Raw genomic sequence first — 17,451 nt, forward strand, 5'->3', positions numbered from 1 at the left:
ATGTTTTTTTCCAATGAAATAAAAAAAATTACAAATTGATTGTATGAGTTGTTATAACCATCACAATTATAACATTGTAGAAAACAAACTTTATCTATTTTCAATGATCATCAAATAGAATTTTTTTTTATTTTTTAAAGAAAAATAACATGCTCTGCTGCAGAATAATGTTAAGCTATAACATATTTATTGTACTTAAATTTAAAATTAAACTGAAAATAAGAAGAAAAAATGCTGCTAAAGAAAAATCAACAAAGAAAAGTAGTTTAGTAAAGAAGTTTTCCTCACCAAGTATTCATCCTTGGGGTCAAAGGAGACACTGAGGATGGGGGCTTCATGGCCTCGCAGCGTTTTCTGCCGACTGCTGTCTGACACCTCCACCACCTTCACCATGAAATCACTGAAGGAAACACAGCAATAAAACAAGCAGCTTTAGTGCTAATGTTCATGACGTCACTAAATCCCACAGAAAGAAAAACACAGGAACACAGAAACAACAGGACGGATGAAAAGGAAAATTATCCCGACCTCCTCTAGTGACACGAGAAGGTAAAGAATCAATAACAAAACAGCTTCATTAGTTTGAAAGTAGCAAAAATCAATGCAGCTTCATGTTCTGAGCTTTTATTGTTGCGATGAAGCTGCCGAGTTAATTAATTCACAAAGCAAACACACATCCGGCTTCACTCTTCACTAATCTTCACTAAGAGGGAGGGTTCAGCTGCAGGATTCATACAGAATATGAACACATGGCTGCACCAGAACAGACATGGGTGGCTTCACAAAGTAAAAGCGACATGTGGAAACATCTCTGGAACATCAGCTGCATGTGTTCAGTCAGCTGGACGTCCTGGTAGTGATACTTCCACCATCTGATCCACAAGTTAAAAGGACATTTTTAGAGAAGTTTTTTTTTTTTTTTTTATTCGATATACAGGATAGAAAACAAAAAAGTAAGAAAAAGTATTGCATTCTCATTTTCATTTTTTATTGAAGCTCAATGTTTGCAGAGAGGTTAAAAATAATAAAGATTTGAAAAAAAAAAAATGTGTTTTTATAATGTGAAAAACATCCCCATCATGGAACATAGTGGTGGGTGAGTCATGCAACTGTCCTCTGATGGGACTTTTTTTTTATCTAGAGGATGAAATTATTACTGCTTCAACAGATCAGTCAGCTTTCTACAGGAAACCTCCAGAGGTGCGTCATAGCAAGTCAGCACACTTTCAAACCAGTTAAGAAATGTATTTTGTTTGGTTGCTTTTTTTCCCCCCATTCTATCTAACCAGAGCAAAAAAAAAAACAAAAAAAAAAAAAAAAATTAACTTCACCAGAGAATAAATATATGGGGTAGCAGGAAGATACCTGTAGCCAGTGGATGTCCTTACATCCTGGGCTACAGAACTTTAGCAGCATAAGGTGGATTTAGCGATTTGTGATATGGTTGAAAAATGTATCCATTAAGAAAAAAAAAAAAAGAAAAGAGTTTAATCCCTTTTAAACATAACCGTTAACCTTTAAGTCTGTCAGCCATGCTGAAAACTTTGCATAGTTTGGCTGTGAGAGGCATCCAACATCCGCCATAGTACCAGATGGTTCTGGATCAGAGTTCAGTGGAATTATTGAAAATTTGATCCAACGTATTATCTATTGGTATTTCCTATTAATCAGGTATCTATAGTGATATTGATTTATTGCCCAACACTGGGTAAATTCCAATCAGACTGAATAAACAAATTGAATCAAAAGAAGCATCAGACAGTCCAGCAGGAGCTACATTATTTAGATCCTCTGAATGTTTCACAGACGGAAATTACCAATATTTGGCCTCCAGGTCAAAAATAAATAAGGGTTTAAAAAACAAATAAAACAAAAACAATTGTTCCTGAATTTTAGCCATCTGATATTTTCAAAAGAGACATCTAATATACACCAAAACAAAAATATCAACCGCTTAACAAAAACAGTCTTTTGTACCTGGATCCGGCAGCGACTCTGGAGCCGCTGCTGTTGAAGGTGACATGAGTGGCGTTGGTGGTGAAGCGTGTCAGGATGCCATCCGGGTCTCCGTCTGGAAACGTGTGGATCTGCACTGTGTTGTTTGAACTCGCCGTCACCAACTTTCCTTTCTGTTCGGACGACAAAACACCCAAACGCGTCACTATCAAACACCAAGGGTGAAGCGATGCAAACAAAGACCTAACAATTATAATCTGATGGAAAGCAGCAGACAGCACACCTTGAGTGCCAGGGAGTAGGCCTTTTCTCCAACAGTGATAAACTTTGGATCATCGTCATCCAGGCTTTCCCAAATCCGAACATCGCCATCATTTCCACATGTTACAATATACCTGTAAAAATGTAATGAATAATAAACTCTTTGTCAGATTTGGATAAAAACCAAAACAGAAAACATCTGAATAATGTGCATTCACCCCCCTTTACTCTGGTAGAACTAAATAAAATCCAGAGCAACTTGCTGCCTTCCAAATTCAATGTAAAAGGAGCTCTGCTCAGAAGAGAAAAACACCCTGAACACAGGATCTTAGAGGCAGCATCCTGCTGTAGGAAGGTTTCCCTTTAGAATGAAAAAGAAATTTAAAAAGAAATAATGGAAATATGCAACAAGCTAGGACCTGTACGAAGTAAATGGAAAAACTTAAATCTCTTGAAATGTAACCCTGTTTGGATTATCAGTGATATCTGATTGGAAGGGGCAAAATGTCTCTAGATATAAAATAATTCAATGAAAATGATAGGAGATGATACAGTTTCTGAGTTTTCTCAGTAAAATGTTGAAAACCATACATGCCTTGTCAGAGGTGTCAAGTAACAAAGTACAAATACTTTGTTACTGTAATCAAGTACACTGTTTAGGTATCTATACTTTACTCAATGACTTTCTATTCCTTACATTTTTAAAACAAACTTTACTCGTTACTCTTGGCTTCGGTTTAATGTTTATAAATATTTATTTCACGTCTTGTGCGCCATCCAATGCAGATCATTCCCACCATCCACATATAGTGAAAACTAGTTTAATTGGATGAGTCATATAACGCAAACACTCATTGGTTAGCTAAGGGAAAATCATTTTTCAGATGTTGAAATATCTGAAAGGAAACACAGGCGAGAGCGTATCAGGAGATGGAGACAGAGACCAACAAGACCTCCCTCATCCTTGGCCCTATCTCAAAGAATTTTTCAAAATAGTTGAATAATTGAGCTTTCAATTCATATAGTGGCATCTGGCTGTTACTTTATCCCCTTGAACCCTACGGACCCACCGGTGGGTCCAGCTGCTACGTGACCTCGTAATTTTACCAAACCCCCAGTATTGATGTAAAAAACACATTTGGCACAGTTTGGTGACATTTATGGATAAATGTGCCAAAATGGCCTCTCCGCCTAAGAAATTTCTCACTAATACCATTCTAAAATAAATATGATTCATCTGATTGAGTCCAAATTTGGTATATTTTTACACAACATTTAGATTTGAAAGTCTGTATTACTTTTTTTTGCTATAAATAATATTTTGGTAGTGTTTTGCAATGTTTATTTCAAAGAAAATTTTGGCGAGGTTCAAAAAATGCAAAATATTTTGTATTTTGTCCCTAATATTTCAGGCAGGGTCAAAGCTACAATGGGCCTGACACCAGAAAACCATTCTATGACATCTTACCTTTACAGAGGTACCAAAAGTTTCTTCTTAAATCTAATAGCTTTGAGGCTATAAGCGATTTACTTTTGTGTGTTTTTGTCAGGCAGAAATTTATTTATACCCCCTTAGGGTGTAAGAGGTTAAACTCTTATACTTTAGGTAGTTTTTGGAGCACATACTTTTTCATTTTAACTTGAGTAAAGAGGTCAAGTTGATACTTCAACTTTTACCAGAGTGTTTTTAAACTACAGAATCTATATACTTCTACTTAAGTAAAAAGTGTGTGTACTTCTGACACCACTGTGTCTTGTTTACCTTCAGTCAGGCAGTTTTTGTGATTACTTTGCAGGAAACTTAAACTAATGTCATGATCTCTGCTTCATTTAAAATGCTCTCAACATCCTATGTGTGTTTTTCATAACAGCTGCACTTAAAAGCCTTTTAACCTCAATACACATCCAGACCCTTTCATTACAATGAATTGGTCTCTTTCCTGTGGAGCTCTGCAGACTAAGGTATTGAAATGGGAACATCTAGCTGCTTTATCAGTGGTTTTAATTTTGTTGTGTTTGAACCAAAGGACAGACCAACCTTCCAGTGTCATCGAAGCAGACCTCGGTGTGTCCTTCCGAGTGGCCGTAGCGCATCGGCTTCCTTTCGCAGGGCATGTTTAAGAACACTGGACGGACAGAGTTAATTCACTAACATGAGTGAAGAGATACGGAAATAAATGACATATCTGGAACATTTCTGCACTACATTAATGAACGGTTATTACCTCTGGCAATGCTATTTATGAAAGAAGCTAACAGCAGCAAGAATAAACTGTACAGTTAAAACCTATTCAAAATGAGTGCTGAGATACAGAGAGAGCGTTTACGGCACTGGATGCTAAACTCTCATTATTTACTTTAATAACGTTATCGTTATTCTGACATTAAAAACGTTGTTTAAAACTTTAGAGAGCCGAACTACTCTTACCTTACTCCGTTAAACTCCCGCGCTGAGTTAAACAAGGAAGCTCTGCGTCACAACTCCCGCCAGCTACGTGACGACGTAGGGGGATAAACTCCTCCCACCGTTCAAAGGGTTCACGCAGCTTCAGAAAAACGTAAATCATTTTCTTTTTCGTTATTCATTCGGTTTTAACAGATTATTAATCTCTATTTCACAAATTACCTTACCGTCTTAAAAAAAAAAAAAGAAAAAAAAAACTTTTTTATTTATTTATTTATTTATTTTTTTTAACTCACTAAAAATATAAGCCTGACTCTGAATTCTACGGAAGATGATTAGGGCCACTGGCCCAAAAAAAAAAAAAAAAAAAAAAACTGATTTTTAAATATTATTTCAGTTTAATATGGGGAAAAAAATATATAAGAAAAAAGTCAGAATTCTGACTTTAATCTCAAATTCTGACTTTTTTTCTCAGAATTGTGACTTTAATCTCAGAATTGTGGATGTTAATGTAGGTGGACACCATGAAGGAAGAGATGTAGGAGCACTTAGCTTCACTGACAAAGATGTGAGTTGTTTGACAGGGCCAGTAACACATTGGTGAAAAATGACAGAATAAGGCGACTTTTTACATGCTCGAAGGGTCCCTGGTGATGCTATTTCATTAATGGAAAAGCAGAAGGTGATTAAAACAAGAGAGATAGTTTAGTCTCTAAAACAGACATAGCTACAGCTTGATGCTTACATGTCTGATAGCTGTCAGAATTCAGTCAAAATTTTCAGATTTAAGTCAGAATTCTGAGATTAAAGTCAGCATTTTGGGAAAAAAGTAGGAATTCTGAGATTAGAGTCCGAATTCTGACTTTTTTCTCATATTATACTGAAATAAATTTTAAAAATTAGTGCACTTTTTTCATTTTTTCAGTGGCCTTAATCCTCTTCCGTAGAAAGGCGATATAAGTTAAGCTATCAATATATTTTAAACTTTTTTTCTGTTGTTTTTCAGTGTGCTTTTAGTATTGACATCACATATACCTTCATAAGGCATACCTTGCATATGTTCAAAATAGTTAACCAGTAAATACTGAAATAATAAAATCAACATGGCATGGAAAAGACAGCTTATTAATTTAATAAATATGTATACATGTATTATAAATGTATTTGTAATAAGTTACAATGCAAACTAACTTTATTAATTAATCCATTTATGCAAGTTTTAATTAAATAAAATACATTTAAATGTGTTCTGTATTTGCAAATGTGGAGACTGCCATTGAAAAATTTAAAAAGAGTAACAATTGTCTTTACCAAAGTTTTCTTTTTTAATATCCTGCTCTATTGTATTAACATGTAATCATTACAAAAAAATCTCTTTTGCTCTAACTTTGATTTTTCAGCATCAAGCATACTTCTTAAAAATTCTTGTTCACTCTAGTTAGCTCTTGTCTGAAAACACTCCAGTTTGAGGGTGTGAGTAAAATTAATTGGTAAATTAAAATATCAAGGGAAAATCTTCATTTCCTGGTGTGGATTTTGAATTTATCTGATATGTAACAATAGTATTGGGCCAATAGTATTGGCCCAATACTATTGGCCCTAAAATCCAAAAGTTGATTTCCTTAATATAAGATGGCATTAATATTTCATGAAGTTTGAGGAAGATCAATACCTATGGCTCCTCAGTGTCTGTGAGCAAGAAATCCCCCCAAAAAGAAAGATTTTTTACTCATATACTTCTGTAAACAAAAACAATGGATTGCATGACAGAATATGTTTTTCTACTTCATACCCTTTTTCAATATATAAAACATAAATATGTCAATAATTATAGATTATATTTGTTTGTGTTAAATTCGTAATTATACTGTATTGTTTAATTGTATTGTGTAAATAAAGTTATTATTTTATTCAATCATACTTACACAGCCCAATTTTGCACACAGGCTTTCAAATGATTAAAAAAGACATTTTACTATCAAGCTAAACACCTTTATTCATATTTCTCTTTTAGATTTAAAAACGCCTATGCAAATTAAAACTGAAGAAGCATGGTTAAGTTATTGTTTTAGTTTAAAGATAATCTTTGTGCAACTGTAGCTTCACTGTTTGTATTAAATAATTTAGATAACTTTGTCTTTATTAGGACCTGATTGAATTATGAAAGCCTTTCTCTGCTTTTAAAGATTCTTCGGTTTCTGTCACAAGATTCAAAGACTTCAATGTAAAGGTGATTATAAAACAGTTCATATTTATCAATAACATTTTTATTTCATTGTGATTATTCTTTTTCGCATGATAATAAAAACAGCTGGACTTGTCCCAGATAAGGGATGAGTTAGAAATGGAAAATCAGTAGTAAATAGAGCACTACGTGGATTAAAATGTACAAAATAAGGAAAATTCTGACAGTAGTTGGATATTACTGACAAATCTGTTTTCCTAAAGTGAAGCCACTTCAGGTAATTTTTCTACTGAACTTGATAGTGAAAAGCTAAATGACTCATACATAGACAAAAAAAATCGAAATTCCACTAAAAACCCGTAACTTTCATGCCCTTATCTTTCAATTATCTATGGCATTTAGAGCCTCCTCTGTCTGTGATGAATTGCTTTTTGCTTCGTCTTTGCAGAGCACTACTTCAAAGTCATATTTTCCATATCATTAGCCTGTCTAAATATGATGCAATTGCAGCAGAAACAGAAACATGTTGTGAGTGAAGGGTTTATATGTTGCATAAACATTCCTCAGGTGAGAAAACAATATTAGAAAGTAGCAAAACTACGGAAACATCATTTATTGATTTGCTTATCAATGAATTTACAGCAATATGTACCAAAGGAGGTCGTCATTGCAGTTTACACACAATTAAAACTATGTATAAACTGCTTTTAGAGAATACCTTTCATTACATTGTGTCACAGTGTAGAAACAAACCCTTAAATTCTCATGTTACAGAAACCTTTGGCGCCATCTTGTGGTCAAATGAGAACACACCACTTGACTTCATGTCAGTTATGTCAAAAAAGATCATAACTCGTCCCTTATTATGAAATAATAGGGTCCAAACTCAGTCTCTTCAGTCTGTACGAGAAATTTGAACGGGTTTGGTTTGAAGCTTTTAATAAAAAGGTTAAACTTTCAACTATTTAACATTCTTGGAGCTGTTCATAGTAGAAGGTATGAGGAAAGGTGCAGTTAGAATAAGGCATGTGTGATTTGGGGGATGCTACAAAACTAAAAATCAGAAACAATCATTTATAAAATTATTCGTACACAATGATGTTTTCCAAAATTTTACACATTAAAATCATGCAAAAAAATAAACAGAAAAAAGAGCAAACAATTTTCCACTGAAAAGAAAAGGACACATGGTTCTCACTTTTTTTTTGTTAAACAACTAAAATATTAACTTTTACTTTTAATTACAGTGTAATTTAGTTTTGGGATATGTCTGTTTTACCGTTGTACATCCAGAAAACTTTGTCCATTCATCTTTGCAAAAAAAACAAAACAGAATCTACATTAGACCCAAATTTGAATAACAAGTCTAGATTTTCCTCTGATTTTCCTCTCTGAAAAGGTATTTTTGTTTTATTTGGCAGCCATATTTTTCTGCCCTGATATCACTTTATTAAATATGGCTAAAAACATGAAGGGCTCTGTGATGAGAGTTCTCAGCTGTTTTTTTTTTTTTTTTTTTGCTATCAACAGACTAAAACTTTTTGTAGCTTCCCAAAATATGAATTATTTCAACCAAAAAGTAATGAAACTGTTGACTTTTTTTATTAGGTGAAACCTTTTAAACCTGATTTTGGATAATAGTTTGTTCTTATTGAGTTTCTTTTATAAAACATTTCAAATTTTTAAAAATAAAAAGAGAGAATTTACAGAAAAATCATTATTTTTTTTATTAAAAAACAGCAACAATACATTGCTACAAAGTTTTTTCAACTTGGGAATTTTGGCCAATGGTGCAAAAAATAGTGACATCACACCTACTCATCACCTTGAGAGTCTGGTCCTGCAGGTTTTAATATGGTCTGAGACGGATAACATACACCTGAAGCTAAAGACAGGCCTATAATGAGTCATCCATGTGATCAGACCAGGATGGATTTAAAACATAGATATGCAGACAACAGCTCATGACTGAGGTTGCCCACCTCTGATCTCTATTGCTGCTCCTAGTGGAGGTTTAATATTGATGTTATGTCTGAAGGAAGTCTGCCCCACAGCCTTAAGTTTCTTCAGCCTCTTTAGTTCCTTAATATCTGTCCTTTCTGCCCCCTCCCCACAACATGATGCTGTCACCATCATGTTTCACCATGATCAGTGTACAGTGTCAGTTTACTGTAACATTTACCATTTTGCAGGCAAGCCAATAACTTTAAGATTTATGGTCCTGAACAGAGCTTCTACCTCATGTTTACCTTTGTTAAACCTTCCACAAGACTTCTTGTTGTTTACTTTAGATATGGACTCTCAGCTTGGCACTCACCGATACTCTATATTTGTAAAGATCTTGACTAACACAATTTCTGACTACAGTTTTTCCAAACTGAGCTATGGGTTCCTGCAGCTTTACTAGACCTACCATCTCTGCTCCTTTCCTGACCTGCAGTTTTTGGTGGACGGTTATGTTTTGGTGAATGTCTGTGACGTCTTTACAGAGCAGCTGATCTAAAGTTAACCTTCATATTCAATTTAGAGGTTCAAGAGTAGAGGGGGCTAAAACATGTATACGGCACTTTTAAGATTTCTTTGGTAAGACAATGCTTTTAAAAAAAGTTTATTGTCTGTTTTCCTTTACATATAATACATGTTTTTGTTTTGCCCTATCGAGGGAAGTCAGATGTTTCGAAGTTTGTGGTTGTAAAATGACAATATGTTTAACAGTTAACAAGTTAGGAACACTTTTGTAATTCTCTAAAGTCTATTAAAGTGGCTTTCTCTTGGTTTTATTTACAGAATCAAAGTTAATTCAGCATATTATATCAGCTGTACAGTAGTTTTTTCATTAGCAAAGTGACATTATAGAACCTTGCTTAGTTGGAAATGGTGATAGAAGGTCCAAAATGTCCCTCAGAACTGAGATCTGTAAGAAAGTGTCAGTGTAGATCCTGCATCCCAGCTGCTGTGGGTGTAGACACTGCACAGGCCCTGTCACACTTAATGTGATACTGTCTGAGGTACTCCCTAAGCTGAGGCGGCAGCGGCAGGCTCTCTACGCCCTGGTAGGTAGTGCAGCTGCAGATCACTGCCCTGCACAGGTGCTGGAGAGGGAAGGGGAAGGTCCTTGGCAGTGGTCTGGAGAGCAGGGGCTCGAAGAAGAGGCAGGTAGCTGGGTCGCTGTAGTGCCTCAGCAGACCCGTCACGCTGGGATCCCTGTACATGCAAGGGTCACGCACGTCAAAGCTGAAACGCTTGCCGTTCTGCTCAATGCGTGCATGCAGGGAGCGACTGTAGCGACGAAAGCTGACTGAGAAAAGGAACTCATCTTGGGCCGAGTCCCTGAGCAGAAACGTCCCCTCAGGTTGGCCCTCCAGAAGCTCCTCGGCCTCGAAGCGGTTTAACACCCCCCAGTAGCATGGGTTGTTGTTGATCTGGAGGAGATCAGGGACCAGGATGTAGTCAGTGTTGCTACAGGTCCCATCTGCACCCCTATGGTGAGAGGAAGGATCCCAGTCCTCCAGAGGGGCACCGCCTGGCCCAGGGGAGCAGCAGATGTCCTCCCAGGAGAGGGGTGTTTGTGGTGGGGAGGTGGAAGATGAAATGCTGGACGCTTTTAGAGGAGTCTCCATGTCTTTCAGAGAACTTGGATGAGCTACCTGGTTTTTAATAAGATGCCAACATTTTGCCAATTCAGACTTAGGAGAGAATGGGCATTTCTCCTGCATGAGTTCTGAGACATGGATCTTTCTTTTGGACCAGAAGAGCACAGAAAAGGGGCGTGAGGAGCCTCCAGCATGGTGGTAGTGGTGATGGTGATGATGGTGGGAGCGCAGGGGAAAACACTGACCCACAGCATCCTGAAACTTCTGCCGGAGAGACCGCCGGGACAGGGCCTTCCTACACACCCCATCGATGTCTCCAACCGTCAGTGCATCCCCAAGAGCACTGCAGCTGCACTTCCTCTCTCTGCGCCTCCTCGAACAGGATGTGGAGCGCACGCCCAGTTCCTCCGAACTGTCCGTCTCCATTCCACTGGGACTAGAACCGTTCCTAGAGCTCCGGGAGCGCTTCTTCCCTCGCCAGATGTAACTGTCTGCGCTCCAGCTGCGGAGGCCAGATTTGGGACGCGTGTCTGCTCCCCGTGGCTTCTTCTCTGACATGCCTGCTTTCTCTTCTTGCTCTGTAAAACATCAGAACATACAAGAGTTTACAGCCACTCACTTTGCCTGTAAAATAAACACAACAATCTGTATTACCCAATATAAATGTCTTAACAATCCAATTTCTCTCAGCTATTCTTCAAAATAGTAAGACAGGAAGCCATGCCATTTAATTCAGTTAACTGTCAATTACTGCTGCATAATTAGAAAATGGATCACAAAATGCTTCTGTGAAAAGTCCCAAAAGACTGACCAATAACTGAAACTCATTTTGACAGCATTAAACAGATCAGTAAGAAAGAGGAAACAAAACCGCATCCATATCTCATAGTTTGAAAACAGCAGCAATGTGTGGCTTATATTGGTCCCAAATTCCTGATGACAATCTTTAGGTGATGTGTCCATGCTAACTAATTATTTTTGATGGATACCAGAAGAAATGTTACCTGTCCAACCATTATAAGCACTAATATGGAGAACCTACTCAATTCTAAAGGGATTTTAACAGTTCCTTAAATAAAAGACACAATAAAGCAGAACTGCAGTTACTCTAATACAATAGTTTGATTTAAAAACAAAAAAACAGCAATGCTAAGGCTGAATTAAGCAACTGTTAACACAAAAACTGCTTATGAAACTTGTTTGCAGTGTATCTATTTTTTTTTTATCCCTGAGTGATATTAGCATCATAGCATGTGACACTTTAGGGCTTTAGGAGGCTTCAATTGTGTTCTTTAAGTTTTTAGAGTAACCTACCTAAAAGCACAACCAGCACAATTTTTAGTTTATAAAAATAGATTTTAAAAAATTGCTGCAACAACTATGTAGCATAAAAGAGAAAAAAAAATATTAAAGTATCAGTCAGTTTTGGGTTTAATATAAGCTTTTCAGCAACACAGGACAAGATTTAAAGCAAAGAAACTAAAGACTTTTCTGAAAATCTGTTTAAATAAATCTTTCTATGTGACTTTTAGCCTTGAAAGGAGGAGCTCAGATCTGAAGATTTAGATGCTAAGGGGAGCTTTTCAAGGGTCTCAGTCGCAAAAAGGTGGATGCTGTCTTCAGTTCAGAGGTAAGACTTTGCCCCTTGCAGATAAGTTAAAGGAACCTAAACTAAAACGTATACTACAGAATCAATCTAAATTTCCTGAAATGTGAAAGGTGAAAAGAAAAAGTGCAGCTTTTGGCTGAAAGGAGTTCCTCAAGTCGCCTGGCTGGACTCAGTCTTTGTGATGATGCAAGAACCTCTGTTATGCAAAGGGAGCCCAGAATAGATATTTTTTTGTTTATCTTTTTCAAGTTAAAAACCCACACCCAGGCATTTCTATTGTCTACTCTGCAGAATCAGGAGGTCACTTAGATAAAACTTTGATAAAACTTGACAAAATAAGGCAGGCTAAAATATCTAGAGAGCAACAGATTATGCCCTGAAATAAAGGTGTTCAACATCAGATGAGAAACAAAGTAACTGACATCTTTTAGTCCTAACAGGGTTATAGAATCTTTGTAAGCAACTCTAGCAAACCAAAGTAGGAGACATAATTAATATGGAAACGATACGGCACAGTGGGAATCTTCGGCGGAGTGACTTAACTACATGAAAACTCAATGGGCACATGTAGAGCTCATGTAAAAGCCAAAGAAGTCGGAGGAGCATCTTAACAGTCCAAAAACTGCTGGGAAAAAAAAAGATTTTGTACATTCATCCGAAAAACTGCATCGGTCACACCAACAGCAAGTGACATAGTATCATGCTTTATGCTGCTTTGCTGCTTTCAGCCATCAATCGTGGAGGACATTGTTGATCCATTAGTCTTTACCTTAAGCTCAATAGCAGGTAAATTCTGCAGCAAACCAGTGATCCAAAACACACTACCAGGTCCAAATCTAGATAGCTAAAATAAAAAAAGTGCAGATTTAGAGGGATTCTACTTAAAGCCTGGCCTTAAACAGTCTATGATTTTAAATAGGCAGTTTATTCATGACTGGAAGCACTTCAGTTATGACCATCTAAGCAAATCTTCATAGAAAATTTTTGTTTTATGCATTTTCCAGTTATGGCAAAAACTTTTAAGCAACTATTTCCATCAATGGCAGATAAATCAGCTAATTTTAAAGGCCATTGCCATGTGCTACAGGCAGCTCAGTTTGGATAGCTTTTTATATTAATAAATAAAACCATGATTTTAAAGCGGTTTATTTTTTTTTCTTTTGCTCATATCTTTATAAAATAAAAGAAGTTGGTGTTTAAAACCTTCAAAAAACCAAAAACAGAAGAAATCTCAAACAGCTAAAGACTTTTTATGGTATTAGTGTCTTAAGATTAACATCATGCACTCAGTCTAACTTAATTCTTTCTGTTTCCTTCCACTCTTAACAAATCAAATTACATAGCAAAAATACAAAAAAAGACTAAAGTTGTTTTATAACTTATTTTGAAATGCTGAATTAAAAAAAAGAGAGGATTTAATCCCAAGTAGTTGATGCATTTTTAAAAGATTAATCCAAGATGTTATCTTACCTCCTAAAGAGTTTTAGAAACAGAGGTCCACATCCATGGTATCAGCAGCTGTTCATGGTGAGCAGTCCTCAGCCTTGCTGCCCTCTAACAGACGGCAGACTGCTCTGCTTCCTATATAATTATAATGCCAAGTCCCCGGAGGGAGCAGCAGTTTCCTCTTCAGCAGTCTGGATGAATGGAGTGAAGGTGGAGTGAGGTCGAATGGGCAGAGAGGGACGGGTGGATGGGGGTGGGGGTGAGAGGAGGGAGGAGTGGTGTCAGGTTAATGGGAGAGAAGCATCCTCCACTCAGCCTTACATCCACATTTGCACACTTATCGACAAAAAAATTGAAATTATGATAAAAGACAAGCAGAGCAACCAGAAAGTGTTTCTTTTCTTGCTGAAAGTGAATTATTTCTGCTTGTTTGAGTCTTTTCAACTTCATTAGAGCTTAAATCATCAAAGTGCATTTCTTGAGGATCTTTAAATCTGTTTAACCGTGTCTGCGGAGGATGCTTTGCAGCAAAACAGATTGATTTTGAAGATTAACGGTGGGTTCTTGCTGTGGACTGACTCAAATTAACGATTGAACCCAGCACAGGAAACGGCAAAGCTTTGATTATTGACCCGAACGACCTTCCAGTCTCTTCCAGTTTGAACTTCCAGCAAGTGCTGCTGAAAAAGCCATCCGTCAACATGAGGTCATGGATGCACTCCTTTGAGCTCTGTGAATTTTGGAGGATGTATAATTCATGATTCATATCAGACAAATAATATTACTCCCAGTGGTTTTTGGGCTGTTCTTGGATCCCCTTCAATGAGCTCCTTCAGCTGAAGCAGATAAAGTGTAGCCATCGATAAATTCCTGGCATCAAACAAGATGTAGTGACACTCAGCTTCCTCTTAGCTGAATATTTAATGCCATTCACATTATCACTCTGCCTGACAGAATGATGAATGCCACTTACTTTGGAGAAGACGCAAATCAATTTATTTGGCTGCGAACTCTTGGGACCTGTTTAACATAAAGTGAAAACTCCTAAAAGGAGGAAGCAAAATAAGTTGCGCACAAATAAACAGCTAAAGTTTAGATCACCACCAGAGAATTAAGTTAGTGAAACAAAATGGTTTTATTTCTCAAAACTGCTCAGGAAGTAGGGGTTCAAACTTATGATGATTTGAAAAAGGGTTGTGCTCACTAAAGCAAAGATGATGCAATAATGTTCACAAGCAAGTCGACCTTGTCTACTTTATTGCACCTTGAAATTCTGTCCATAAAAATAGCTAAATTATGCAACTAAAGTTTAAAACAAAAAGTAAGCAAGAAGAAAAGTATTGACAAAACATTGTGCTGAAAAGGGTGGTGTACGGATAAGCAGGAAATGGGATTTGATTGGATGATAATGCTTATATTTTATTTATTTTAAGGAATAAGATGAAGTAATTGACTTTGCAGGATCCCCTTATCCTGAACAAGCACTTGGTGACAGTGGGATGAAGCCTCTTAGATTTAACAGGATGAAAAATTCATTAAAGCATAGTAATATAGAATCAATTAATCTGAAAAAAAGACAGCGGTAATAAAAAAATAAAAAAATAAATACAATGGTATTAAAGTCAGCAGTAGATTAAACATGTAAACATGTAAAATGTATGTACCTTATATCAAAAAGACAGCATAGAATGAATAGCAACAATACCTCCAATAAGGACTTTGGCCAAATAAAAAAACTAAATAGCGCTACCCTTGGAGTACTTTGTAGAGGCCAATAAAATGAGATGATCAAAGCTAATTTCAAGTAGTGCCTGAGACTATTAATTAACATTAATAAAGTCTGAATCCAGCTGATAAAAATACAATTTTGCGACTTGTTTAATTTGCTCTCAGTAGTATAGGCATTAGTCAAACCTTCCATCAGCTGGTAACTCTTGACCTTTGTATTAGCAAAAGATGAAAAATAAAGATGCATTGATTTTCCTTTAGACTTCTCTTGTTTGTTATGCCTTGTTTGAAGTGTGTAAAGAGGGTGTGGCGCAGCGTTTTGTTCAGCAAGCGCCTCCAACATTGGATAAAATCATGATGGCCCCATTAACCTGCTGCAGCAAGGACCGTATCAGTTCACAACACAGAAGGCATTGATCCTTGAACAACATAGTCTGCAGGAGCACTTATAAATAATTGATTCAGTTATGAAAGACCAGAGATTCTGGGCTGATTATATTTTTATACATTAGAATATGAAAAAAAAAAACTTTAATGTATTTCTACTCAGTCAAGATATATTAAATCCTGTTTCATGTTTTTATGGAACTAGAGATGTTATAAACTTTTAGCATTTGAAAGGTGCCAAAATAAATACAATCGCAACTACCATTATTAAAGTACATGATCTGGTTAGAGGAAATTCTGCAAATAAAAATGTTTTCAAGAAAATGATGTGTACCTCACTTGCTGGTATTCTTGTTTATACTGTAATTTACAAATACTTTTGCTGATCTGTTTCCAGCAGGACAGACTTTGTCTTTCTAACACAAAAAAAAAATAATGAAGGAATTTAGAAACCATTCCTCTTTCCACCATCTCTCTAAAACCTCTTTGTATACATTGGAAGAAGGTTGATTTTGAATCAGATTAAACCTTTTTTGTGTTAACTTGGTCCAATGTTTTGGGACATTATCAGATTTCTGGGCTGCATTAATCAATATAAACTGTCCCAAAGTTTTGAAGGATTTGTGATGCCATAGGAGAACTAACTCTTTCCATGACCTTTGGAATAGAAAAAGGCCCACAGAACTACAGATCCATCATTATGCTCAACAATGAGCAGGATGAGTTTTTGCATGCATCTGTTGTTATAGAGAAATGTCCAAATGTTTTTCATATAATGAAATTTTCTAGTTGAAAGTAGTTTAGGCAACAAAAAGTAATAACAGAAAATGTAAAAATATTTGTTCCGTACCCTTTTTTACTGTTTCCTGCTCCACAATTAGCTACAGCCACAATGTTTTAAGAAGTAAGGTAATCTGAATTTTCGAGAAGTTACATTTCGTAACAGCTTTTGAATATAAATAAAAGCAAAACTTTTCTTTTTAGACAAACTTGTGTATCTAAGGACTAAAAGGTGCTTAATCTTCATCCATCATAACATAATATTTGCCCCATTATGAGAGTGTACGGCGTTTGTGTGCATACTGTCAGTGCATTGGATCATATGAATTATAGAGACCGTAAATTGAATCAGCAGCGAGTCTGTGTGGCTCCACTGGTCTCTGCTGTTTCCATTGATCTGTATCAGAAGACTGTATTGAATAGCAGTAACTGCACTGCTTCCTTTAAAAACGCATTGTGGATTTTAAATCGCTGTTGCCCTGTTTGTGGGACAGAAATGACATGACAACTGATGTTTTAGGTACCCATACACATGCTACCTAATTTGATGCCACTGTATGAGACGCCAAGTAACCATATAAAAACACTATTCTAAACTAGTATGGCTGTCTGATGCATCCGCAAGGAGAAGAAATGAAAATGGTTAAGAATAAAAACCAATAAAATCTTTTGATTCTGTCTCACTGCTCCTTTTTAACTAAGTTCATCAGCTCCACCTGCACCTCTGCTGTCAGCAGTTGCAACCAGCTTATTCTGTGCACCTGTTCTGCTGCCTTTAAATGCAGCTCTCTGGCAGACAGACTCTGCCAGATTATTTCTAAGCCCTTTGAATAAAGGTCTAGTGTCTTTCCTGCCTGATCAAAACTCTGTTTCTGCCTCCTTTATAACCCTGTTCTGTCTTGCTCCTGGTGGATCTCTCATCTGCTTTTGGTTTCTGGTCCAAAACTCTGTTTTTGTGCCCTGGTTTCTGCATAATGCTATTTCCCTTTATTGGACTGATGATTACCTCTGTTCTGACTCCCTCCCAACTGCATGGTTACAGTTTGTGGATCTTCCTTGTGGTTATTGCATCTGACTCTGCCTCTCTGGGTCTGAGCCTCTT

The 17,451-nt window shown here is 36.6% G+C and overlaps 2 protein-coding genes across 2 annotated transcripts in view; both read right to left on the reverse strand.

The window, feature by feature from the left end:
- The window catches only part of wdhd1 (WD repeat and HMG-box DNA binding protein 1), a 23,596-nt gene extending 18,894 nt beyond the window's left edge, over window positions 1-4,702 (reverse strand). The window contains exons 1-5 of the mRNA XM_015373412.1: window positions 4,646-4,702; window positions 4,256-4,343; window positions 2,240-2,351; window positions 1,978-2,129; window positions 289-400 (exon numbers count right to left, since the gene is read on the reverse strand). Coding sequence (XP_015228898.1) covers window positions 289-400; window positions 1,978-2,129; window positions 2,240-2,351; window positions 4,256-4,332 — 453 coding nt within the window. The 5' untranslated portion in view covers window positions 4,333-4,343; window positions 4,646-4,702. The remainder of the gene's footprint in view (window positions 1-288; window positions 401-1,977; window positions 2,130-2,239; window positions 2,352-4,255; window positions 4,344-4,645) is intronic.
- A 2,644-nt stretch (window positions 4,703-7,346) lies between these two features.
- socs4 (suppressor of cytokine signaling 4) lies at window positions 7,347-13,620 on the reverse strand. The gene is made up of 2 exons (XM_015373413.1): window positions 13,479-13,620; window positions 7,347-10,977 (listed from the first exon to the last, which is right to left on the reverse strand). The coding sequence occupies exon 2, from the start codon at window positions 10,955-10,957 to the stop codon at window positions 9,734-9,736; it is 1,224 nt and encodes a 407-aa protein (XP_015228899.1). The 5' UTR covers window positions 10,958-10,977; window positions 13,479-13,620; the 3' UTR covers window positions 7,347-9,733.
- Window positions 13,621-17,451: the final 3,831 nt, after the last annotated feature.

Source organism: Cyprinodon variegatus, unplaced genomic scaffold (assembly GCF_000732505.1).
Source record: "Cyprinodon variegatus isolate N-32 unplaced genomic scaffold, C_variegatus-1.0 Scaffold86, whole genome shotgun sequence".
In the NCBI taxonomy this organism is placed as follows: Eukaryota; Metazoa; Chordata; class Actinopteri; order Cyprinodontiformes; family Cyprinodontidae; genus Cyprinodon; species Cyprinodon variegatus.

Bases quoted from the DNA above. Each gene is read 5' to 3' on its own strand.
- socs4 (XM_015373413.1), bottom strand. From the start codon at position 10,957: ATGTCAGAGAAGAAGCCACGGGGAGCAGACACGCGTCCCAAATCTGGC.